At 42.9% G+C, this 27,462-nt stretch overlaps 1 protein-coding gene across 1 annotated transcript in view; it reads right to left on the bottom strand.

The window, feature by feature from the left end:
• The window catches only part of ube2h (ubiquitin-conjugating enzyme E2H (UBC8 homolog, yeast)), a 77,596-nt gene extending 66,936 nt beyond the window's left edge, over positions 1-10,660 (bottom strand). Inside the window, 1 exon segment of the mRNA XM_055653353.1 lies at positions 9,983-10,660. Coding sequence (XP_055509328.1) covers positions 9,983-10,035 — 53 coding nt within the window. The 5' untranslated portion in view covers positions 10,036-10,660.
• Between the last annotated feature and the right edge of the window lie 16,802 nt (positions 10,661-27,462).

The raw sequence follows: 27,462 nt of genomic DNA, 5'->3' as shown, positions 1-27,462 counted from the left end.
AATGGTAGTAGCATAATGAATTCTGAAGTGTGTAGACACATCCTATTTGCGCAAGTTCAAACAAATGCCTCAAAACTCATTGGCTGGCAGTTCATTCTACTGCAAAACAATAATCCCAAACATACTGCTAAAGCAACAAAGGAATTTTTCAATGCTAAAAAATTGTCAATTCTTGAGTGGCCAAGTCAATCACCCAATCTGAACCCAATTGCGCATGCCTTTTATATGATGAAGAGAAAACTGAAGGGGACTAGCCCCCAAAACAAGCATAAGTTAAAGATGGCTGCAATACAGGCCTGGCAGAGTATCACCAGAGAAGGCACCCAGCAACTGGTGATGTCCATGAATTGCAGACTTTAAGCAGTCATTGCATGCAAAGGATATGCAACAAAATATGAAACATGACTACTTTCATTTACATGACATTGCTGTGTCCCAAACATTATGGTGCCCTGAAGTAGGGGGACTATGTATAAACACTGCTGTCATTTCTACATGGTGAAACCAAAATGTATAAAACTGGCCTTTATTAAAATCTGATAATGTGCACTATAACCACATGTGATTTTTTTTTTTCTATTACAAATCTCAAATTGTGAAGTACAGAGGCAAATAAATAAATGATGGGTCTTTGTCCCAAACATTATGGAGGGCACTGTAAGATTAAAGAAGGCTCTCCACCCGAAACATCACCTTTTTATTTTCTCCAGAGATGCTGCCTAACCCGCTGAGTTACTCAAGCATTCTGGTATCATGAGTCGTATCTTCAGTGTAAACCAGCATTTGCAGTTCCTTCCTAGACACAAGATTGGTATCTAAACATGCACATGCAAACCTCATGTGGCGACTGCATTTCAATGACAAAAATTGGAATATCCTTGCTTTTACACTAAAGACAATGGTGATTGATGTTTCTTTTCTTTCTCTGGATAAACTAAATTCTAGCAGGAAATTTGTTGCAAACAGATCCAGTACTGCAGCGAAATCTATAGCACTGTTACACATTTTTTTTTCCCTTGTGGTGTGGAGGGGTTTCCAAATTTAAGAGCACCTTGCATTAATGATCTTGTCATCATTTTCATCACTCCAGTCCCTGTGGTTTCTGGCAAAAGCCAAGAAACATCTTATCAATGTTAATTACTGCAGACTTCAAGGCAATCCAGACACCTAGAATCTGCGACTGTTAACTCCATGTGTTGGAAAGAACTGCAGATGCTGGTTTAAATCGAAGAGTCACAAAATATTGGAGTAACTCAGCGGGACAGGCAGCATCTCTGGAGAGGAATAGGTGATGTTTCGGGTTGAGAGCTTTTTTCGGACTGATGTCGGGGAGTGGGCGGTACAGAGATAAAATGTAGTCAGAGACAGTAAGGTACACAAAAACGCTGGAGAAACTCAGCGGTGCAGCAGCATCTATGGAGCAGAGGAAATAGGCGACGTTTCGGGCCGAAACCCTTCTTCAGACTGATGGTCAGAGATGGTCAGAGACAGTAAATCTGGTAGGAGAACTGGGAAAGGGGAGAGGATGGAGAGAGGGAGAAAGCAAGGGCTATTTGAAGTCAATGTTCACACAGCTGGGGTGTAAGCTACCCACGCGAAATATGAGGTGCTGCTCCTCCAATTTGCGCTTGGAGGTCTCACTCTGACAATGGAGGACGCCCAAGACAGAAAGGTCAGTGTTGGATTGGGAGGAGGAGTTAAAGTGTTGAGCAACTGGGAGATCAGGTAGGTTTAGGTGGACTGAGCGAAGGTGTTCAGCGAAACGATCGCCGAGCCTGCGCTTGGTCTCGCCGATATACAGGAGTTCTCTGAACGCCTCTGCTAATCTACCTGATCTTCCGGTTGCTCAACACTTTAACTCCCCCTCCCATTCGCACACTAACCTTTTTGTCTTGGGCCTTCTCCATTGTCAGACTGAAGCCCAGCACAAATTGGAGGAACAGCACCACATATTTTCCTTGTTTAGCTTACACCCCAGTAGAATGAACATTAACATGTAACTACGTAGCCCTTGCTTTCTCTCTCTCCCCATCCCCTCCCCTTTCCCAGTTCTCCTACCAGTCTTACTGTCTCAGTTATCTACAGGTCATGGCTCAGGCGATGTAGACATCCTGAACAGGCTTACTTGGACATCGATGTAATATCAAGTGCCTGGATGGGGGTTATTATTACTACAAGGGTTCTCTCCACTCCCCTCCATCACAAAATGTAAGTATTCTTAGCATTCAATGTAGCTTCCAGAGTTGTGCTGATGACCACAGCATGCTTGTTCTGTGTTAGAGGAAATAGGACATCATGAAACCTTTAGTTATTCCACAGGGAATGTCACTAAGATGTCCGACTATCTTATTTTTTGACTGTAAAGCCAACCTCAGGGAGAATCCAGTTTGCTCATCACTTTATTCTTGAGCTGGCCAGCACCTGCCTGTCAAGTTCCCAAGACTCAATGTGAAAATGACCAAATAATCTGTTGTGCAGGGATAAGTCTTATTGGACTGTTTTGCTCCAAAATGACTCCGTAAGCCTTCAGCTCAAAATGGAAAACAAATACCTATTTACCATGTTATCAAAAGATTCATAGCTTGGAAGCCACAACTTCTCACTCTGCTCAAGTCAAAATTTTACATTCATCTCCAAAATGGGATCCAAATGCACAACCCAATTTAGATCAGCAAGCCTGCAATAGACTCCCATGAACAATTCCTTTATCTTTTTGCAGATCCAATTTGTGGATGTGAACAAAAAAATGGTTACATTCATCATGAGCCTCATTACCTCAAAGTAAGTTACTTCTGAAGAATAGAGCTCTCATAAACGACATCTCATTTTTAAACAGAAGTTGGCCGTGCTTCATGACAGAGTCTGAAGACGGGTCATGACCCAACATGTCATCTGCCCATTTCTCTCCACAGATTGTACCTGATTCGCTGTATTCCGCTAGCAGTTTTTGTATTCAAGATTCCAGCATCTGCAGTCTCTTGTATCCCAGGATATTGTTTTACTGCACTGAAATGTTTGCGGTAATGAAATTCTTACCCAGAAACTAAATGGAAACTATGTAAATGACCAGCAGAAAATAGATCACAATAATAAAAAGATCAAATGAACACGGATTACTGCATAACTGAACAGCTCAGGCTTCTCAAATATAACAGAAAACAGAGTCTCTGGTAACTTCAAGGAGTGGTTTAGGCCTAGGTGAAATCATGCCTCAAAATTGAAACCAGGAACATCTATTACAATAGTCCTCAATGACAAGACCAAAATAATATTCAGATGTTGAAAAGCAAAAATGCTGTAATGTTGGAAATCTGAAATGGTAGAAAAAGCCAAAACATTCAGTTAATCAGAGAGCATGCGTGGAGAGAAAGTCAACATTTCATGCCAATGACAATCAGCTGTTCTTAAAAATCACTTGTTTCTCACTCCACATATTGTATGTGTTACTGCAGCAACAATTAATACAATTCTAAAAAAAACAGAAGCAGGAGGCAGCATTCAACCATTTAATAGGTTCACGGCTAATACCCAGTCCATTATTTCTTAAGATCATAACACTGATCTGTAGTTCTGCAGCAACCACATTCCCAAAGATGTTCTTACTGTTCAAAAATCTATTCAGACTTGCACTAAGTAAATGAACCCCTGGAGTTGTGAATTCAAAGCCTCTATCTTCTGGACAAGAAATGTCTCCTCAATGGTCAGTTCCTTAGTCTTGGAATCATGTCAGCACAGACATTGTGGGCCAAATGACCTGTTCCTGTGCTGTACTGTTCTGTTCTTTAAAAGACAGCCCTCTGAATAAATCATTCTTTCTAATCTACACTCAACTCAGAACAGACTGGATTACAAACTTAAACAATTAGTACAGTAATCAGTAGCCTGCACATCTCCAACTGCTTTTGCAAGGTTGACCATGTCCAAGTTTGGCCACCGTTTTATCTGGTGCCCTTCAACCTCATTTGATTTAGAAATTGTACATTTCTATTGGGAAAGTACAGGTTTTTTTAGGTTTTTTTAATAATTCCTTCTCAGCCATATCCATTTCTCTTTTTTATTTCCCATTTATCCCCTTTGGGGAAAACCAAACTAATGCAGGGAGGTTATCAAGAACAATACTGTACTATTGTTTCCAACTAACAGAGCCGGGGCATTTCACAGTTCACCAGAGAATATCAATTTTAACAAAACTGGCACCTGTAACTTGAAGTTGACCACCAATGAAACAACCCAATCAACCCTCCAAGGCCACACGTCACAAAGTTGCAACCATTTCGAACATCAGATAACCAAAAAACCTTAACAGCCATAACATTTCTTGAACACATTGCATCTTTCTTTAAATGCCAAAGCTAATATTGAATGTTGCCCAAAGATCAGGGAGATGCAGAGTCTCCTGCCCGGAGTAGGAGAATTGAGGACCAGAGGACACAGGTTCAAGGTGAAGGGGAAAAGATTGAATAGGAATCTGAGGGGTAACTTTTTCACACAAAGGGTGGTGGGTGTATGGAACAAGCTGCCAGAGGAGGTAGTTGAGGCTGGGACTATCCCAACGTTTAAGAAATAGTTAGATAGGTACATGGATAGGGCAGGTTTGAAGGGATATGGACCAAGCGCAGGCAGGTGGGACTAGTGTAGCTGGGACATGTTGACCGATATGGGCAAGTTGGGCCAAAGGCCCCGTTTCCACACTGTATCACTCTACGACTCAGCTGGTAAGGTTCATGAATTACTCATTCAAGGAATGTGGGCTTTGCAAAATGCCCCAGCATTTAATTACCCATCCCCAATTGTGCTTGAATAGATAGGGTAGATGCACAGAGTATTTTACCCAGAGTTGTGGAATCAAAAGCCAGTGGATTTACGATTAAGGTGAAAGGGGAAAGATTTAGAAGGAATCTGAAGGGCAACATTTTCACACAGAGAGGTGGGTATACGGAATGAGCTGCCAGAAGAGGTAGTTGAGGTAGGTACTATAACAACATTGGGCAGTACGGTGGCGTAGCGGTAGAGTTACTGCCTTACAGTGCCAGAGACCCGGGTTTGATCCTGACTACAGGTGCTATCTGCACTGAGTTTGTATGTTCTCCCCGTGACCTGCATGGGGTTTCTCTGAGATCTTTGGTTTCTTCCCACACTCTAAAGACGTATAGGTTGTAGGTTAATTGGCTTGGTATAAATATAAAAAGAATATCCCTAGTATGTGAAGGGCAGTGTTAATGTGTGGGGATCGCTGGTCGGTGAGGACTTGGTCGAAGGGCCTGTTTCCACGCTGTATCTATAATCTATAAACGAAACTAAAATTTAACAGACATCTGTACAAGTACACGGATAGGAAAGGTTTAGATGAATATGGACAAAATACAGGCAGGTAGGACGGGTGTAGATGGGGCATCTTGGTCAGCATAGGAAACTACAAGCAAGGTGATGGTGGCAAGCTGCTTCATGAACCGCTGTAGTCCGGGAAGTGTGGGTTTGTGAGGTGCTATCCAAGGCATCTTGGCACGTTGCTGCAATGCATCCTACAGATTGAACAAACTCCACCCTATAGTGCATTGGTGGAAGAGTGAACAGAGTGACTATCATGCAGGCTACTATGTCCTTGTGTTACAAGAACCATACAGACCAAAAATGCTACATTCAACTCCTAGAGCACCCTAGTTTGTTCACAACTACTTGGCCATGAAGGGAAAAGACACTAGAAGTGACAAGGCATTGAGTAAAGATTATATATTTAAATGCCTGTTGCTGCAATCTTGAAGGAAAAAAAGTATACATTCCAGACAAATCAGGTTTGATTAATTGACTGTAAATATCAGCACCATCTCTCTCCTGACCAACTGAGTGTGCCCAACATAGCACTTTTCAATTTTCAGCATCTGCAGCTTTTTGCTTTTACATTGTATCAGCATTACCTGGGAGCTGCTTTTGGTGTCCATGCATTGCAGGGAAAAACATTACTTAAATTGCATGTTTCAATATGGATACCAATACATTTCCCATGGGCTTTCACTCCTCACCTCAAATTACAAACAAATACCACAAAGATATAATTACCAGAACATCATCCTAACTTCTCTTTCTCTCTAAACATAACCCCAGTTTAGAAATTATATTGCTTGTGTTTCCCGGGCCCCTCCTGCAAGCCAACTCTGCAGAGAAAGAGTATGCCGGAGGTGAGAATAATCATTAGCTTTTCACAGATGCAAGCTTAATGAACTGTGTTGAACATTGAATAAGCCTTTGCAAATTCATGAATCATAAGCAAATTCAATCGACAACAGAACATGCATATACACTAGTACAACCAGCTATCCATGCTAATCACACAAGTTCCATTCTTCCCTTCTCAATGCTTAATTTTTCTACCTCAATTAGGTCTGCAGCAGCATGATATTCTCAGGGTCATTTTTGTCAAACAGAACCGCACAATAACACAAAATAACTGATGATCCTCTGTACAACCAGTTCCATTTGCTTCCCATAAAATATACACTGTATTCCAAAAGTAGGTTAAATATTTATTTCAATTCCTTTTAAAAAGCGAAGGTAGATACAAAATGTTGGAGTAACACAGCGGGACAGGCAGTATCTCTGGAGAGAAGGAATGGGTGACATTTCGGCTCAAGACACTTCTTCAAACTGATGTCAGGGGAGTGGGCGGGACAGAGATAGAATGTAGTCAGAGACAGTAAGACTGGTGGGAGAACTGGGAAGGGGGAGGGGATGGAGAGAGAGGGAAAGCTCTGTTAGAGAAGTAAATGTTCATACCGCTGGGGTGTATGCTACCGAAGCGAAATATGAGGTGCTGTTCCTCCAATTTGCACTGAACCTCACTCCGACAATGGAGGAGGCCCAGGACAGAAAGGTCAGATTGGGAGTGGGAGGGGGAGTTAAAGTACTGAGCAACCAAGAGATCAGGTAGGTAAAATTAAGTTAAAAACCTTAGGTTGGATACCCAGTCTTGAAATCAGCTGCACCTGAATGCAGTTTCAATCCAAATGAATAGATTAAAGACGCACTCTTGCAGTGTGCAAGTTAAAGTTTAAAATTTCCTCTGAACTTTATGATGTAAATTAATGTGGCACTTTTATTAAAGTCAATGATGAAAAGTCCAGCCTCTAAGGTATGGTAAACATTTCCATCATCTGCTCTGCCCCAATTTACCATCAATGACAGACTTCAGTCATCATGAGCCAAGCTATCAAACACCATTCAAACACTTTAATCAACTCCTAATTTAGCCTCATGTCCACTTTGTGAAATATTCTTTAATAGGTTTATAGTGAATGTCATAATATCAAAACCTTTCTTTGTAGATCTTCACTTCAACAGGGTACTACTAGAGATACCAACCATCAAGCAATCACTCAACTGAAAAAGGGGTGATTTGTGAATAAAAACATTACCCTAAATTTGATCTCATCCTGCAGAGAAGAAAGTTCAACCACATCAGCTGATCTTAACCAGGGATACTTGGAACACTCAGTACTCTGAGGAAACAAATTCCACGAATTCACTGGGTACTATGTTAAAGAACATGTGTGCACATTAGTGAGAACAGAATGTAGTGCTTTTAATTGGTCAAACATACCACTTGAATTTAAAATCCAGGATGTAAACTGAAATCAAAAATACAGGGGTGTGGTTGGAGTGGTAATCTTAGGACACCAGCTGGGGAAATTAGTTTCTAAGATCCTCACTAAAGGATTAATATTAATGTCATTTTTTTTCTTCAACTTCCATCCCTTCTTTCCTCCATATCAAAGATGGACGAGTAATGCAGCATTAGTTCAACAGGCGTTGGAAGAGGCCTACGAAAACATTCTGCTCAGATGCCCTCAAATAACAAATTTCCCCATCACGCCCACGTTCTTATCAACAGTCAACTTCAACATTTTCACAAAATATCGATCTTAGATCAGCAACATGTTTGGTACATCTTAGTGGAAATGTGGTTTTAATGGAATTCATCCAATTACGAAAATCAAATATTGAATCCTGATACGAGAACTTATTTCATCATACAAGTCAATTGAAACGTGCATCATTCTGTCAGTTAAGTGTAAAGCAGATCTGTGATCAATACTTGGTTGAAAAAAGTAACGTGCCAGACCAAAATACCTTCCCGACAACTGCAGAAAATGAGACATGGTTAAGTAGTCATGACATCGAATATTAACCTGGGTGACTTTGTTACAGGGTACTTAAAGGCAGAAATACAAAAGTCAGCTGCTGACAATAGACACTGGAAGTCTGGTAATAGCCTGGATGATTGTCCTCGGAGCTGCAATAGTGAGGTAAATTAGGAAACACCATGTGTGTTGAGCTTGCACATGTGCATATGATAGCATGGTACAAAGGAAATAGTCCTGACTGATGCTTAAAACAGAGGACATATTAAATAACTTACACCTATAAACATTTTATGAAAAGTGAGCTTGACAAATTTTACACATAACCAGTGCTTGTATTTTTAAATGAAGGCTAAGACTTCTTTTTTTTCCTCCAATTACACGCACTGCTGACCTTTCTAACAGTGGACAGCTCATAATAAGTCATCCAAAACGATGGAATTAATCAACCTCTTAGTTAAATGACCTATTTCTTAACACAGAAGTAAACTTTAGAACATTTCAGAATTCCATTTTTTATATAAAATGGTTGGGAATTTGTGTTGAAGAACAGTAGCGAGATGCAGCCAGATTGTTATTGGTACCGATTTGCTGTAATTTAATTTTGAACCTATAAGTGGTGAGCTGGATGTCCAAGTATTCTTTCCTTTGAGACATCGGTTAGTGTGTTAGTGTTGTAAGCTCCTCCTCCAACCCAATTCCGGCTGGTAACAGTGCAACCAATCGCTCTCTGCAGCTCACTTTAGGACCAACAGTTGCTGTCCAACGAGTTCCAGCAGGTAGCACTATTAAAAAAACAAGGCCAAAATGGGCGAGGGGCTAACAAGATATTAAAAACGTAACATTTATGCATCTTTCCATACGGAAATAAAATCCATGCCATACATTCTAACCATAAAACGAAAATGACAGGCCTGCACTTCAAAACACAGCAAGAAACAAAAAAGTCTAATTATTCACAACAACGAAAAATAAAACAATGAAGCAGCAAATATTCAACAACAAAGTGACTGCCCGGTAAAATGTACAATTGGAGCATTAAAATGTAATCTGATTAAAACGAGTTGACATCGACGACCAAATTCCTTTAGTTTTTCTGTTTTTCCCCCATCCCCCTCAACTAAACCTAAACTGATCAACAAGCCAAAAATACCCTGCAAATAAACGACGTCAGACAATCCCCAACCTCTTTTATAGCTGAAAACACATAAACAAGGTTTGATGAGAAGTGACGATGTTTTATAATCATAAACCGTTTGGTGAAACATTGCATCTGCTTTCAAACCAACGACACACAACAAAATAACAGGGCTAGATTTTTCTCCTGAAGATACAGGCCCAACAGGCAACAGAACAATTTGACATTACGGCCAGAAACAGTAAAACTGTCATAAATTTATAGACGCCACTAATTTAAACAAACATTCCTAAAATGCCAATTAATCTTCATCTTAAAAAAAAAAAAAGGTTGACTTGAAGAATAATAAAACTTCACAATAAAAGGGGACGCCTTAAAATCCGTCACCATTTGAACGTTTACACCAGTTTTCGATATAAACCATTGAACAGCCCGAAAACCTGACAAACATAACCTCCAAAAAAATTCAACCATCACCTACATGTCAGCTGCCTTTTCATAAATAACGAAGTGCACAATTAGATATTAAAATACCCAAATGATGGGCTAAATCTGTGGTAGGGCACTAAATAAAAGAAAACCAGCCTGCAACACAAACAAACGGCGCAGTTGACAGGATAATTAACAGGCGAGACAAAGAAACAGAGGAGGGGGAAATGAGAGAAAAATGAAGCCCCTCCGTGGGGAGGTTTGCTTGTCTGAAGGATACAGTTTGACCACATCGGTGTCCATTCGTCTCTTTCCAGGGCTCGGGGATGACATGTCGCCGCTGTTGAGGTGGCTTTTAGATCCTTCCCTGGGCCTGTCTTCCTCCAAACCCCCGAGTACACAACACACAGAAAACAAACCAAACTCTCTCAGGTGTAATCGAGACACGAAATCCCTCTTTCGAAGGGGATGCAACGAAAATAATATATATATGTATATATATAGATAGATATATTTGTCGGTGTATATGTCCGTTCAGCCAACGAGACAGGCGACCGGGTGGGGGGATGCGGGGAGCGACGCGTCCGTCTGAGGGGTTCGTCCCCCACTCTGCGCTCTTCACTCGGACGACGCCACTTTGTCCTGTTCGGGCTGATTCTCTGCCAGTCTCTGAGGTTCACTTTAATGAGCGCTCTGTGATGGCGGCTGTTTGTTTTGGCCCCTATCCTCACACGGTTACCCCACCACACGACGACCACGACCACCCTCCTCCTGCTCCTCCTCCTCCTCTTCGCTCCTTCGTCCTCCTCCACTTCACACTTTTTCCCTTCTCTCTCTCTCTCTCGATCTCTTTCTTTCTCTCTCCCTCTCCCTCCCTCTCTTCACCTCCTCTCCAGCTTCCTCTCACTCTGACTCTTCTCTGATCCTGAACCTTCTCTCCAATACCCGCCCGTGACGTTGACGTTGTTGTTTGTCGGCGTCGTCCTCCACGACGCTGTACGTGGCCTCACCGCCCCTTCCTCCCACAGCCCTCTGGGACTTGTAGTCTTTTCTATTAAAACAAAAACAAAAAACACCAAACAAACTCAAGTCAAAATTGACGCAAAATGCTGGAGTAACTCCGCATGACAGGCAGCATCTCTGGAGAGAAGGAATGGGTGAAGTTTTGAGTGGTGAATCTCTGGAATTCTCTGCCACAGAAGGTAGTTGAGGCCAGCTCATTGGCTATATTTAAGAGGGAGTTAGATGTGGCCCTTGTGGTTAAAGGGATCAGGGGGTATGGAGAGAAGGCAGGTACAGGATACTGAGTTGGATGATCAGCCATGATCATATTGAATGACGGTGCAGGCTCGAAGGGCCGAATGGCCTACTCCTGCACCTATTTTTTTTTTGATGGGGTATGTGTGTGTGTGGGGGGTGGGTGGAAACGTTTAAAATCTTTCCCCTGCATGGAGAACCCGACCTTTTCCCTGTCGGGTCTCTGTTGTCATTGGGGCTGCAACGTGGAGCGGCCTCCAGCAGGAACGACCCAGGGCTCCAGTTGCGGAGCTGCGGACCTACTCACCATCGTAGAGCTGGCCGAGTTCGGAGCGGGTGGAGCTGTGGTGGCGCGCTGCTGCGACCCGACCCCGGGGATTCGGAGGCTTACCGCAGGTCCGGTGGACAGTGACACCGGGAGCCCGCGGGTCCCTGCTGGGAGACCGCTTTTCGGGGCTTCCGCAACGGCGACTTCACCCGCCCGAGTCGCGGGGTCGAGGAGTACCTGGAGCGGGGCCTTACATCACCGCCCGGCGCGGCTTCAACGGCTGCGGGACTTTGCTAGCGCCCGCCGGGGGCTCCAACAACAAGACCCGGAGCAGGGCCTTGCATCACCCGGCGCGGCGTTAATGGCCGCGGGACAATTGCCATCGCCCGCCGGGGGCTTTGACTCTGACATCGGGAGGGGAATGGGGAGTGCAGGGGAGAGATAAGTTTTTTTGCCTTCCATCACAGCGAGGAGGAGATGCGCTGTGATGGATGTCTGTGTAAATTGTGTTGTGTCTTGGGTCTTTTTTTCTTGTGTGTATGACTGCAGAAACAACATTTCATTTGAGCCTCTATGAAGTTCAAGTGACAAATAAACTGTATTGTGTATTGTGTATTTTCTATGTTTCTATGTTTCTATCAGATTGAGAGTCAGAAGAGAGGGAAACTAGGGATATGGAAGGGTAAGGTATGAAAAGGACAGTTCAAAGCAGATGCTGTTCAAGGAAATGTAGAATGGTTCATTGTTGCCTATGGGGAAGGTAACAACGAGGCATACAAACAGTAAAATGAATCACAAGGGCAGTGAAACTACTTGGAGAACTAGGGTGCGGGAGGGATGGAAAGAGAGGGAAAGCAAAGGTTACTTGAAGTTAGATAAATCAATATTCATACCACTGGGTTGTAAGCTGCCCAGCGAAATACGAGTTGCTGTTCCTCCAATTTGCATTGTGCATCACTCTGACAGACACAAACTCCTTTCAACCGTCACAGTGGCACAGCGGTAGAGTTGCTGCCTTATAGAGAATGCAGTGTCTGAGACCCGGGTTCGATCCTGACTACGGGCACTGTCTGTACGGACTTTGTACGTTCTCCCCGTGATCTGTGTGGGTTTTCTCCGAGATCTTCGGTTTCCTTCCACAATTCGGTTTCCTTCCACAATTCGGTTTCCTTCCAAGACTTACAGGTTTGTAGGTTAATTGGCTTGGTAAATGTAAAAATTTACACCCTAGTGGGTGTAGCATAGTGTTAATGTGTGGGGATTGCTGGTCGGCGCAGACCCGGTGGGCCCAAAGGCCTGTTTCCGCACTGTATCTCTAAACTAAACTAGACTAAACTCCACTAAGTTAATGTCCTTATATTTTTCAAAAAAACAATCTTTGTAAAACTACTTTTTCCTTTTTTTCAAAAATGACCATTACTCAACAGGCACATGTTGGTGGTCTTCCAAGTACCAATAATTGCAAAAATGATGTCAAGGTATCCAATTGATTGAGGCGACAGAGGGTACTACTGGGTGTAAAGCATGAAGAGAATTGTAGTTCGTGTCCTGCATTAGTTATTAATTGCGAGAAGCGTAGCAGGTGGCAGCAACGTTGAAGAAAAGTGGTATGGAAATGTACCTTGGAATGGTGCATTAACATTATTTAACGAGCAATCTTTGTTATGAAAAAATGTGCATGAATGCAAAGGAAGGAGAAGGTACTGATGTACCATCTTTCACATCTCTAGAATGTCCCCACAAGTATCATAACTTTAAAAGTGCTTTCATTATGTGTTTTATGCAATGTAAAGAGGAAGGCTTATTTGTGCATAGCAAAATCCCACAAACAGAAACGTACTTAAGATAATGAGGAAAGTGACATGACTGGACTTGGTTTTGGGGAATAAAGAAATAAATATCTGTGGGGAAACATCTAGGAAACATTGATTGTAAAGTCTAGAATAGCAATCAAAGACCACATCGATGAAATTTAAAAACTAACCTTTCACTAATCCCATGTTATTCCTTTCATATTCCCATCAATCAACCCAGATTCCACCACTCAGCTCCATTCTTGGGGCAATTTACAGTGGCCATTTAACCTAACACCCAAGATAGACACAAAAAGCTGAAGTAACTCAGCGGGTCAGACAGCAACTCTGGAGAAAAGGAATAGGTAATGTTTTGAGTCCAGACCCTTCTTCAGACTAACACCCACATGTCTTTGAAATACAAGAAGAAACCAGAGCATCCAAAGGATGCCCACAAGACCACAGTAAGAATGTGCAATCTCCATACAGCCAGCACCGCAGGTAACGAATGAACCCATGTTGTTGGAGTTTAGATGCAGCAGCTCTACTAGCTGTGCCATTGAGCACTGAGTTCAACATATACAGCCGAACAGTCGTTTTGTGTTTCCAACATTGAATTTTTTTCCCTTTCTTCTCTTTTGGCATTTTGGGTTTCATCATCTTTTCCGAGCTATGCCTGACAGATCTTTTCCATTCGCCATTCTCTTTTAGCCAGAACTACCACTGGAATCCTTTTAGCCGTCCTGATTTCCACTCCATTGCAGACCTTTCCTTTAGTCTCTGTCCCCCTTCAATACTTCTCCGCATATGAAAACTTGTTTTCCAAGTTCACAATAAAGATAATTGACCTGTTGCTTTGACAGTTTTTTTCTCCACAGTTGCTTGCCCGCTCCTTATTTCCATACTTTTTTTCCCCCTTTTGTTCCTTTTTGTCCAATTGATTGGTTTTATCCATTGATTCGGAATCCAGAGCAGTGAGTACATTGAAGTCACCAACTCAGCAGTTTGACTTCAGCACATGCACTGCCTAGAGAGATAATATTGTGACCTGATGATAAGCCAGAAATCCAGCTCCCCATACACCACGGAGTAGCTTGACATGCTGAATGTGCTTCAATCGCCTGTAACCACACTTGCTGAACTCGTCAGTCCCCCTACAAAGACTTGGTATTAGAGCACAAGGAAACTAAACTGCTTGGGGGGTGTTTCAATACAGATGTAATGAGTTGTAAAAAATATACTGTTATCCAGACAGAGGAAAATGTAAGTAGGAACTTCGCTAAAGATTATAAGGGTGTGTTCTTTCCTTAGTCCAAAGATGGTCGTTTGCCTATCATTTTTTTGATGGTGTGAAATGAACAGACATGGGATGATTTAACTATATATTGGTGCTTATCTGCTTGACCTTATTGTGCCAGCAAAGGATCAGTGAAGTGCACTCTCATCTCTGAGTCAGAAGCTTGTGTGAATGAATGAATGAATGAATCTCTTTATTGTCATTGCACATGGTACAACAAAATTTAAAAGTCAATTCAAAAGTTCAAACTTCACTCCTGAAATGTTAGCAGAAAACTCTCAGCTGACACTCTAATGCAAACTCAATGGTTTGCTGAATGGTTGGTGATCTGATCCTTTGGATGGATGCTAAACCCGTATCTGCTTCCTCCAGTTGATGCAAAATATCCCTTGACACTATTTTGAAGAAGAGCAAGGGTGTTAGTTCTGCTAGGTACACAAAAATGCTGGAGAAACTCAGCGGGTGCAGCAGCATCTATGGAGCAAAGGAAATAGGCAACGTTTTGTCCCGAAACGTTGCCTATTTCCTTCGCTCCATAGATGCTGCTGCACCCGCTGAGTTTCTCCAGCATTTTTGTGTACCTTCGATTTTCCAGCATCTGCAGTTCCTTCTTAAACAGTTAGTTCTGGTAGTCTGGCCTATGTGTATCGCTAGGAATAACTCCCTTGTTCTTTATTATAAAATACAGATAATCAGATCTTTGTTACATTGCTATGTGCCTTTTTTTTAATTATGCCAAATGTTCACATTTAAAATGTATCATAAACCATAAATTACTTTGGGACATTCTGAAAGAGGAGTGAAAGGCACTACAAAATGTGCCATTTTACGATGTTCTTATAACAATCTGAAGATTCAGATTTCAGATTCAGATTCAGATTCAATTTTAATTGTCATTGTCAGTGTACAGTACAGAGACAACGAAATGCATTTAGCATCTCCCTTGAAGAGCGACATAGCAAACGATTTGAATAAATAATAATAAGTGTCCGGGGGGGGGGGGGGTGGTGATTGGCAGTCACCGAGGTACGTTGTTGAGTAGAGTGACAGCCGCCGGAAAGAAGCTGTTCCTCGACCTGCTGGTTCGGCAACGGAGAGACCTGTAGCGCCTCACGGATGGTAGGAGGGTAAACAGTCCATGGTTGGGGTGAGAGCAGTCCTTGGCGATGCTGAGCGCCCTCCGCAGACAGCGCTTGCTTTGGACAGACTCAATGGAGGGGAGTGAGGAACCGGTGATGCGTTGGGCAATTTTCACCACCCTCTGCAATGCCTTCCGGTCGGAGACAAAGCAGTTGCCATACCATACTGTGATGCAGTTGGTAAGGATGCTCTCGATGGTGCAGCGGTAGAAGTTCACCAGGATCTGAGGAGACAGATGGACCTTCTTCAGTCTCCTCAGGAAGAAGAGACGCTGATGAGCCTTCTTGATCAGAGTAGAGGTATTGTGGGTCCAAGAGAGGTCATTGGAGATGTTGACTCCCAGGAACCTGAAGCTAGAAACACGTTCCACCTCCGTCCCGTTAATGTGGATGGGGGTGTGCGTGCCGCCTCTGGACTTCCTGAAGTCTACAATGAGCTCCTTGGTTTTCTTGGAGTTAAGGGCCAGGTTGTTGTCAGTGCACCATGCTGCTAAGTGCTGGACCCCCTCCCTGTAGGCCAGCTCATCGTTGTTGCTGATGAGGCCAATCACCGTTGTATCATCTGCATACTTGATGATGGTGTTAGTACCATGTACAGGTGTGCAGTCATAGGTGAAGAGGGAGTAGAGGAGGGGGCTCAGCACACAGCCCTGTGGAACGCCGGTGTTCAGGGTGAGGGTTGAAGAGGTGTGCTTGTCTAACCTCACAGACTGGGGTCTGTTGGTTAGAAAGTCCAGTATCCAGTTGCAGAGGGAGGGGTCGATGCCCAGGTTACCGAGTTTGGTGATCAGTTTTGATGGTATAATGGTGTTGAATGCTGAGCTGTAATCGATGAACAGCATTCGGCCTGTCAGGTCCATGTTGGCTCCATGGATTCCATCCTTCTTGATCTCTCTCTACCCTCACAACCCATCCAGCCCTGAGACATGACCTTAGCCTTGACTCCTCCTGCCATTAACTCACACAAAGTGACAGTTTATCGTAGACAATTACCCTACCTCCTCGGATCACACTCCAGTGCTGTACTGAGAGAGCACTCTGACATTAGGCTTTGACAATGAAGGCCTCATTCCTGAGCTGCAACATTAAATTTGAAGAGCCAATTGATTCTCAAATGGAAATATAAAAATATAGGAAGAGTTGGAAATGTGTATATGTGTTGAATCGTGATCAATATGTATTCTTCAACCAATATTTATTCATCAACCACTGAATAAATTGTCAGCCTAATAAATCTAATCTGATGTGATTAAATGTAGAGTATTGTGCACAGTCCTGGTCTCCACATTACAGGGAGGATGTGGTAAAGAGAGTACGGAAGAGATTCACCAGAATGTTGCCTGGAATGGAGAGCTGGGGTTATAAGGAGAGATTGATATGCTGAGTTTATTCTCGTTGGAAAGTAGGAGGGTAAAATATGACTTTATAAACGGTGGCACGGTGGCGCAGCAGTAGAGTTGCTGCCTTACAGCGTTTGCAGTGCCAGAGTCCTGGGTTCGATCCCGACTACAGGTGCTGTCTGTATGGAGTTTGTACGTACTCCCCGCGACCGCATGGGTTTTCTCTAAGGTCTTCGGTTTCCTCCCACACTCCAAAGACGTACAGGTTTGTAGGTTAATTGGCTTGGTATAAGTGTAAAATGTCCCTGGTGTGTGTAAGGTAGTGTTAATGTGCGGAGATAGCTAGTCGGCGCGGACTCGCTGGGCCGAAGGGCCTGTTTCACGTTGTATCTCTAAACTAAACTAAACTTTATGAGGGGTATTGGTAGAGTACACAATCAGAGTCCTTTTTCCAAGGTCAGTGGAGCTAGAATTAGTTGGCACGGGTTCAAAGGTAATAGTGGAGACATTTTAAGTAGTTCAGAGGGGTAAGTTTTTCACTCAGAGGTAATGTGCTGGCAAAGGAGGTGTTGGAGGCAGATACAATTACAATGGGTAAAAGACATTTAGACAGGTACATAAGCAGGAAAAATACAGCGGCCTAATGCAGGCTAATGGAATTAGTATAGGCAGCCATCTTGGAACAATAGATAATTATTTTTTAGCTGACAATATATTTGAAGGTTCTAGCTTGTGAATAAAAACCTGTCGACTTTACTCCAGAGTTGGTTAACTCCTAATTGTAATAGAACTTGAAACAGAGACCTTTAGAAAGAAAGAAGGATGTTCTTGTGTATACAAAATCCCATCCAAAGCAGACAATTGTTAGGGAAGTTGACTTGACATAGACAATGTAACTTGTAACAAAACACAGTTGGATGGGTACCAAAGAAAGGAGAGTTTCGGGGTTGATCATATTACACATCATTCATTATTGTTAAGCAGATGATATCATAAAGACCTGGTATTGTTCAACATATAAGTGATGACACTTCGTGATGTTGCAAGTACCGTAAATCTCTGAGTGCCAAAGTGCCAGAGTGTGATTATTACCAACAGAAGAGAGCCTAGCCTCCCAACCCTGATTTTACAATGGCATTACTATCTCCGAGACCCAACGACCAATATCCGAGAGGTCACCATTGACCAGAAAACTAAAAAGGATCAGGCATGTACAGTCCATGGTTACAAAGCATACACTGGGTATTCTGCAGGAAGTGACTCCCCTGCCAACACCCCAAAGCTTAGCCACTCCTCAAGGCATGAGTCAGGAGCATGAAAGGATACTCTCCCCTTGTCCAGATGAGCACAGCTCCAATGACTTCCAACATCTTTCAATGACCATCGAGGACAAGGGAATAGGTTTGATTTGTACCCACATCCACTTCCCTCGACTCCGTTCAAGGCATATCTGCCTTCCGCAAAGACCGCTCCCTCCATAACTCCCTTGTCAATTCTTCCCTTCCCTCTCGGTCCACCCCCTCCCCGGGCACTTTCCCTTGCAACCGCAAGAGATGCAACACTTGTCCCTTTACCTCCCCCCTCGACTCCGTTCAAGGACCCAAGCAATCGTTCCAGGTGCGACAGAGGTTTACCTGCATCTCTTCCAACCTCATCTATTGCGTCCGCTGCTCTAGATGTCAGCAGATCTATATCGGTGAGACCAAGCGGAGGTTGGGCGATCGTTTCGCCGAACACCTCCGCTCGGTCCGCAATAACCAAGCTGACCTCCCGGTGGCTCAGCACTTCAACTCCCCCTCCCACTCCGCCTCCGACCTCTCTGTCCTGGGTCTCCTCCATGGCCACAGCGAGCAGCACCGGAAATTGGAGGAACAGCACCTCATATTCCGTCTGGGGAGTCTGCACCCCGGGGGCATGAACATCGAATTCTCCCAATTTTGTTAGTCCTTGCTGTCTCCTCCCCTTCCTCAGCCCCCCTGCTGTCTCCTCCCATCCCCCAGCCTTCTGGCTACTCCTCCTTTTCCCTTTCTTGTCCCCACCCACCCCCGCCCCCGATCAGTCTGAAGAAGGGTTTTGGCCCGAAACGTTGCCTATTTCCTTCGCTCCATAGATGCTGCTGCACCCGCTGAGTTTTTTCCAGCTTTTTTGTGTATCCCTGAACATTCAGTTTATTTTATTTTTATTGTCACGTGTATCGAGGTACAGTGAGAAGCTTTTTGTTGCGTGCAGAAAGACAATACATTATTACAATTAATCCATTTACATTGTATAGATACATGATAAGGAAATTACCTTTAGTGCAAGGTAAAGCCAGTAAAGTCCGAGCAAGGATAGTCCGAGGGTCATCAAAGAGGTAGATAGTAGTTCAGCACTGCTCTCTGGTTGTGTTAGGATGATTCAGTTGCCTGATAACATCAGGGAATAAACTGTCCCTGAATCGGGAGGTATGCGTTTTCACACTTCTATAAGTTTTGCTTGATGGGAGAGGGGAGAAGAGAGGGTGCGACTCATCCTTGATTATGCTGCTGGCCTTGCCGAGGCAGCATGATGTATAAATGGAATCAACACAATGGAGGTTGGTTTGTGTGGGCCCTGGCTGGATCCATAATTCGCTGTAATTTCTTGCGGTCCTGGAAGAAATTCCCTAACCTACTGACACGCAGCAGTTGTGCAAACGGTGACTGTAAATGGTCAAAGTCATTTTCTTAAGTAAAATGCAGAAAGAGAGGTGAACTTCCTACCTTTACAATTTTCTAAGAATTACAATTACTTCGACAATTAAGTTTTACAATGCTTTAAAATCGCAGCAATTATATGTGCAGAGGGAATCAATGGTAATGGGGAAGGTGGCGCTGAGGTAAATGGCTAGCTGTGACCTAAATGAATGGCGTGGAAGCCACAAGGAGCTGAATGGCCTCTTCCTGATTCCATTTCCTGTACTCATATGGATCTGCCTCATCACTTCTTGATCCCCATTGTTTGCTGGTAAGCCATGATTAACTGTGCAGCACTCACACCTCCAAATCAAAAAGCACCATTGGACCATTGAAATGATAAAGGTTCATAGTCCCCTTCAGAGTCCCGTGCACAATACCAAGGCTGACAGTCCAAGAGAAAAACAGAGGAAATGCAGCACAATTTAAAGTTTCATCTTTCAGAGATGAGGGAAATATTGTGCATACATTATTTATCCCTCAACCAAATATTACCTGGTCGTTGTCATGCAAATGTTTGTAGTTATCATTAATGAGATGTTTCTATGTTACATTAGGAGCTGTACTTCCATTATGTAAACCACATTAGGACATTGTAAGATCACAGAAAGCAGGTTATTTTCTTTTTTTTTTGGATGTTTTGTTTTCATCTCTAATTTGACTCTCTACTTGACGAGTCACAGTACGGTCATTGCTTTTCCGAACACTCCTTTATCTAGTTTATAAATATGCCCCTGTCTTTACTTCCTTCCTGGAACCTAATTCCTCGAATGACCTGGTTAGATATTTTGTAACGAATTGCTGCTGGATTAATCCATCCAACCTTCTCCAAGAATACATGTAAGAACTGAAAAATGACCTTGGTAAATCTGTACCCACTGGCCCTTTTCAGCTGTGGTTTTAACTGCATTTCTCTCCATACATGTTCTCACTTATTCTGGTGCATTCTCATGAGGAACAGTTTTCATAATGGCCATCACTCCTGTGGTTCCATTATCCTGACCTTTCACCTTCTGGCTGACATACAAATCCCTCCCATATCAAGGGCACTCATCCAGTATTTCTGAATGGCTACAGAATGAAAACATCATATATATATTTCTCTACCCAATTTATTGGGGGGGATATATTGTATGCAGTTATATAAGTAAATGGGAAATGAATCTTCTTAAAGCCAGCTTTTTTGAGGCTTATCTTATGTCAATATTTGATTTGATCAGGTACCATTTGGTGGATCTCTGTCTGCCCAAAGTTGCAAATGTGTACTTTGCAGACTTAAAGAGAATAATTAAATTTAGCCTCCACATTTTTTTAGGTATATTATAACATAACATATCGGTGACAAGGACATTTGTTCCAGAGGTCAGTTGGAATTGATGAAAAAAATATTTTTCAGAAAAGCCTAACAACCCACTGCTTAAAAAAAATGTGGAAAGGAAAATAGGCACAAAAATAGGCTCCATTGAAATGGGAGGAATAATTCAAGGTGCTGTCATATTTCTTCAATGCAAAGAAGATTGGTGATGAAGATTAATAGAGGGCTTCCTTAGTTAAAGAGGTTGGAGTCCCAGCATAGAGTTTAAGGCAAAACATGCTGAGATCGGAGACACCTGGCCATTAAAGAAATTAAGGATTTGTGGTCTTGCGAAAAAATATGTGAACCCAAAGCCAAGTGAAATTGTGCAAAGGTTTGAATTTCATTCGCATTTAAGAAAACCTAATGAATCAGTGACTGATTTAGAGGCAGTTATTACCATGGGTAAATCTAACATTTGAAAGACACTGAAGATTACTTAGCAGTGGAATTGGCAAAACCATTCTGGACTTGCAAGTATGTAGGAAGGAACTGCAGATGCTGGTTTAAACCAAAGATAAACACAAAAAGCTGGAATAACTCAGACAGCATCTATGGAGAAAGGGAATAGGTGACGTTTCGGGTCAAGACCCTTCATCTGAAGAAGGGCCTCGACCCGAAACGTCACCTATTACTTTTCTCCAGAGATGCTCCCTGACCCGCTGAGTTACTCCAGCTTTGTGTGTCTATTTGGACTTGCAAGTGATACTGACTATTCCACGTGGCAGCAGGCCTAAGGACAAGTGACAAAACACAACCTCCAAACAAACTAAAAAGTATTTTACAAAGATTTTAAACAAAGGCTGTTTCCACAATTGAGGGAAACATATGCCATCTGAATGTTGGCCAGGAAAGAAATACGTCATGTATGTGGTTGAACAGACCACATTGCAAGAGCTGGTAGGAATGCACATAATGTGGAGCAAACAAAATGAAAGTTTAGTTCAGAGAGAGAGCATTGGAAACAGGCCCTTCGTCCCACCGAGTCCATGCAACCATCGATCACACATTCACATCAGTTCTATGTTATCCCACTTTCTCATCCGCTCCCTACACACTAGGGGCAATTTAATTTCACACAGCACCAGAGACCTGGGCTTGATCCTGACCTCGGGTGTCTGTGCAGTGTTTGGAAGTTCTCCCTGTGACTGTGTGGGTTTCCTCCGGGTGCTCCGGTTTCATCCCACATCCCAAAGATGTGCAGGTTTGTAGGTTAATTGACCTATCTGTAAATTTCCCTTAGTGTGAAGATCGATAGACAGACAGACAGACAGACAGACAGACAGACAGACAGACAGACAGACAGACAGACAGACAGACAGACAGACAGACAGACAGACAGACAGATAGATAGATAGATAGATAGATAGATAGATAGATAGGAAGATTAAATAAACAAACAAACAAATTAATAAATGTGCATGCGTGCATGCATGCCCAAGAACTTGAAGTTATTGACACTCTCTACCATCAACCCATCAACAAAGACAGGTTTGTGGATCATTGGCCTTCCTCTTCTAATAATATAATAATAATAATAATAATAATAATAATAATAATAATAATATAATAATAATAATAATAATATATTTTATTGTCATTGCACATAAGCGCAACGAGATTTGGTATGCAGCTTCCATACAATGCCATAACATAAATAACCAATAACATTTGGATTTAGATATCCCGAGAACATGGATTGTAAAAAGAACAGTAAAACAGTCAAAACAGTTCAACAGACTAAAGTGCAGATGTGTCTGTGCGACGTGACCATCCGAGGGAGACAGTCCAGGGGGGATGGGGGGCACTCAGCAGGGCCGGTTCAGAGCCGCTATAGCTCTGGGAATGAAGCTGTTCCCGAGTCTGGAGGTTCAGGCGTAGAAGGCCTTGTAACATCTGCCGGAGGGAGGTAGTTCGAACAGTCTATTATAAGGGTGTGAGGAGTCTTTATGGATGCTGACGGCCTTCCTGAGGCACCGTGTGTGGTAGATGCCCTCCAAGGCTGGTACCTGTGTCCCAATAATCCTCTGCGCTCTGTGGACGACGCGCTGAAGAGCTCTCCTCTCCGCCTCCGTGCAGCTGAGATACCACACAGAGATGCCATACGTTAATATGCTCTCTGTGGTGCAGCGGTAGAAGGTTGTCAGCAGCTGTTGGGGCAGACCAGTCTTTTTTAATGTCCTCAGGAAGGACAGTCGTTGCTGTGCCTTCTCGTCAACAATCAGCCTCCTTGGTCTTAATGACGTTGAGACCTAGGTTCTAGCACCATTCAATCAGCCCATTGATCTCCCTCCTATACTCTCGCTCTTCATTACAGTAATTCGTCCAACAACGGTGGTGTGGTAAATTTAAAGATGGAGTTGGAGCTGTGCCCAGCTACAATGTCATGGAGTGAGTAGAGCAGGTGACTGATTACCCAGCCTTAAGGTGCCCCTGTGCTGATGGTTATCGAGGTGGAATTGTTGTTGCCAATTCGTACTGATTGTGTTCTTTGATGGGGAAGTCGAGCATCCAGTTGCAAAGAGATACGCAGAGACCCAGTTCCCTGAGCTTGGTAACCAGTTTGGAGGGGATGATGGTGTTCAACGCCAAGCTGTACAGCCTGATGTTTGCACTTTTACTGTCTCAATGGTCCAGTGCAGAATGGAGAGCCAACAAGATCGCAATCCCCCCATCCCCCGATTATCTATTATAGCTGTAGGCAAATTGTAATGGGGCCAGGTTCTCGTTAAGGTAGTCATTGAGGCGTGTTGCCTTACTCATCTTGGGTAGCAGTAATATTGATGCCCTTTTAAAGCAGGTGGGAACCAAACACCTCAGTTACGTGAGGTTGCGGATGTCTGCAAACACTCCAACCCAGTTGGTCCACAAGGGTTTTGAGAACACAACCAGGTACACCATCAGGTCCAGACACTTACTGAGGGTTTACTCTCCCGAAGGATCTTCTAACGTCGGCCTTGGTGACTGAGACTGTGATACCAACAGGGGCTCTGGGGATCTGAGAAGGCGCAGTGAATAAATGAGATGAACTGGTGAAGTGGCCGAGGCAGGTACAGTAACAACACTTAAAAGACATTTGGACAGGTACATGGATAGGGAAGATTTAGAGGGATATGGGTGAAAAGCTTAGCTTAGATGGGCATTTTGGTTAACATGGACGAGTTGGCCAAAGTGCCAGTTTGCGTGTTGCATGACTATGACCCTAATGTTTACATTTTTACAATGTAAAAGTCATCAGTAAAAGGCCATTTAGGCCAATTAAAACCTATCACAAAATGTGCAGGGTTCTGGAGAAAGGGAAGAGGATTGAGCTAATTGGCTTGCACTACCATAGGGGGCAGTGAGGCATGGTGTCTGAGGAGAGTGTCATTCATTTTAAGGACAGAGAGATCTGAGGGCGTGTAAGCAATGTGAATTCAGGAAGATCTCACTGTGAGGGGAACCTGAGCACAGGATATCACTTTAGGAGGTTGGGAAGGTGGAATTCTGCACGCTTTATGAAATTGTTCCTTCATGCTGCACAACCACTTTATGCAAGACCTCTGAATATTTGTAATGTCACTTGGAGCCAGTGCTTAACCCCTAGTTACACATGGGCGTGACAGGTCGTTTGGGCAGGAGCTGAGAGTGAGGAGAATAACTGGAGAGTGAGGCTTGTATATTCTGGAATTTAGAAGGATGAAACATAGAAACATAGAAAATAGGTGCAGGAGTAGGCCCTTCGAGCCTACACCGCCATTCAATATGATCATGGCTGATCATCCAACTCAGTATCCCATCCCTGCCTTCTCTCCGTACCCCCTGATCCCTTTAGCCACAAGAGCCACATCTAACTCCCTCTTAAATATAGCCAATGAACTGGCCTCAACTACATTCTGTGGCAGAAAATTCCAGAGATTCACCACTCTCTGTGTAAGGGGATCTCTGATGAGAGGGGATCTTATTGAAACAAATAAGATTATTAAGGCTTTGGACACACTAGAGGCAGGAAACCGATGTTGGAGGAATCCAGAACCAGGAGCCACAGTTTAAGAATAAGGGGTAAGCCATTTAGAACAGAGATGCTCATTATTATGTCACATTCGGGAATTGTAGTGAATGTTGACTTTTGATCAGAAACAAAATTATTCCTGAGAAACAGACATAATGTTCACAATGTGGACATAAGGACACCTACTGGGGACAGATCTTTCTTATCAGAAACTAAAAACTACGCGCTGAGATATTTTTCTGGGAACCTTTCTATTCCGAAGTTATAACTAAGATATATTTCAGTGAATTAATCATATGGGGGAAAAAATCTCCACCGTTTTTCATACTTTAGCTGGTGCTTTACATAAGTTTGTCCACAGAAGGAAAAGTCAAATAGGTGAATCAAACTGCTGACAGTCCATGCCTGGCTTTCGCAACCATACAGCCTCTTAGCCAAGGTCAGATGGCAAGTTAATCTCCAAGGGAAAGGGATCATGAAGCGGGTCTGTGTTCATTATTAGTGTTTGCTGATATTTAGCACAATAACATCACCAGCAATAAAAGTTGTTTCATCAAAGCTTTAGTTAACAAAGTCTGACACATGAAGATCAAGAATCAAGAATGTTTAATTGTCATACGCATTAGCAACAAAACACTGACATTTTTACTTGCTTTAACAGACACTTAAACAGATAAATATACAATAATCAATAATACAATGAATCATCAGTGATAGCCAGCAATTAGACCATAATGGTGCAAGCCAAAACACGTAGTAAACTGTTGTAAACCGTTAGTAGTTCATAGTAGATTGGTGCTGAGAACAGATCTTCAGAAATATGCACGTCCAGGAACTTTAATCTGTTGACTCTCTCCATTGCCATCCCATTGATGAAGAAATGTTCACTGATCCTACTTTTTCATAGAAACATAGAAATTAGGTGCAGGAGTAGGCCATTCGGCCCTTCGAGCCTGCACCGCCATTCAATATGATCATGGCTGATCATCCAACTCAGTATCCCGTACCTGCCTTCTCTCCATACCCTCTGATCCCCTTAGCCACAAGGGCCACATCTAACTCCCTCTTAAATATAGCCAATGAACTGGCCTCGACTGCGGCAGAGAGTTCCAGACTCCCATTTACCATTTTCCCTTTCTGAAGTCAACAATTAGCTCCTTGGTCTTGCTAACATTAAGAGCAAGATTGTTGTTCTAGCATTATTTAATCACAATATCAATTTCCTTCCTGTATTCTGACTCATCGTTGCCCGTTATGTGTCCAAGATATAGGCACACATGATGAAAAATTTGACAATAGAAGCAACTAACAGAGAGCTAATACGGACATGAGAGACAGAGGGTTTGGGATCACATTTCAGAGCTTAGGTATAGGTCTTGCTAGTGAAAAACATAATCTTTAGTGTGCTGTGATGGAAAATGGATGTGGGCCAGAGAATAGAATTAGAGAAGTAAAGCAATCATGGAGGACTGTAGGGCTGGAGCAGATGTCAGAGGCGAGGGCAAGGAATAGACAACCCAAATATAAGCTCTGCATATTGTCTGGTTCTTGATCCACGAATTTCTCCTTCAGTTTGGCATCACGAGACATCCTCCAGGTAAATTAACTATCGGCCTTTCTCCTCGCAATCATCATATGCCTTGTATTGTTGGCCCAAGAGTTTAAAAAAGACCTGTTCTTCCTAATACTAAATTAATATAATTACCGTTATATGTTATTCGGTGCACACAAACGCACGCACCTTTATTTTATTTCTAGCACTTTGTGTCTCTTTTTGTAAACCAGCATCTGCAATTTGTTTTAGTTTCCCTTTGGTACAGTACTACATTTTCATTTTCAGACTAATCTTATTGAAAGAAATGTATTTTAATCTATTCCCTTCATGAAAGACATTTAAATGTGAACACTAAATTATTACATCCCATCTGTGCTTCAATGAATCTGGACATAAACAAGGCTTCAAGGGTGAGCTGATTAGGTCGTGCAATTTAAGCAGCAAAATTATAGCACAAGACATGACAATTACTTTCCTCGGGGAGAAGTTTAACAAATGTCTCTTCGTAATATTAAATATAAAATTTACTAATTGATTTTCCATACCTCATGAGGTCAATCAATTTCCACATCGTCTGAAGAAGGGTCTCGACCCGAAACATCACCTATTTCTTCTCTTCAGAGATGCTACCTGTCCCGCTGAGTTACTCCAGATTTTTGTGTCTATCCACATCTCCAGATATTTTTAATGCGTGCCAAACAGCATCTAAACCCCAAACCCTTCTCCCACTCCAGAGACAAGGATATAATCTATGCTGGCACTTCGATGCCTCAGTGCTTAAGGTACTACCTTCGTATGGAGTACTAACACCAAGCTCCCAACTCCCACTTGAAGATCCTATGGGTCCTGTTTGAAGAAAATCAGGGAAATGCCTTCCAGCCTTCACCAGTATTTACCCTTCAACCAACATGGCTAAATCAGATTGTTCAAGAAGGAACTGCAGATGCTGGAAGATCTGCTCCCGCTGAGTTTCTCCAGCATTTTTGTGTACCTTTGGCTAAATCAGATTGTCAGGCCATTAACACATTGTTTCTTGGAGGACCCTTGTGTGC

The sequence above is a fragment of the Leucoraja erinacea genome, chromosome 22 (assembly GCF_028641065.1).
Source record: "Leucoraja erinacea ecotype New England chromosome 22, Leri_hhj_1, whole genome shotgun sequence".
Classification (NCBI taxonomy): domain Eukaryota; kingdom Metazoa; phylum Chordata; class Chondrichthyes; order Rajiformes; family Rajidae; genus Leucoraja; species Leucoraja erinaceus.
This window is presented reverse-complemented; position numbering and strand designations above follow the sequence as displayed.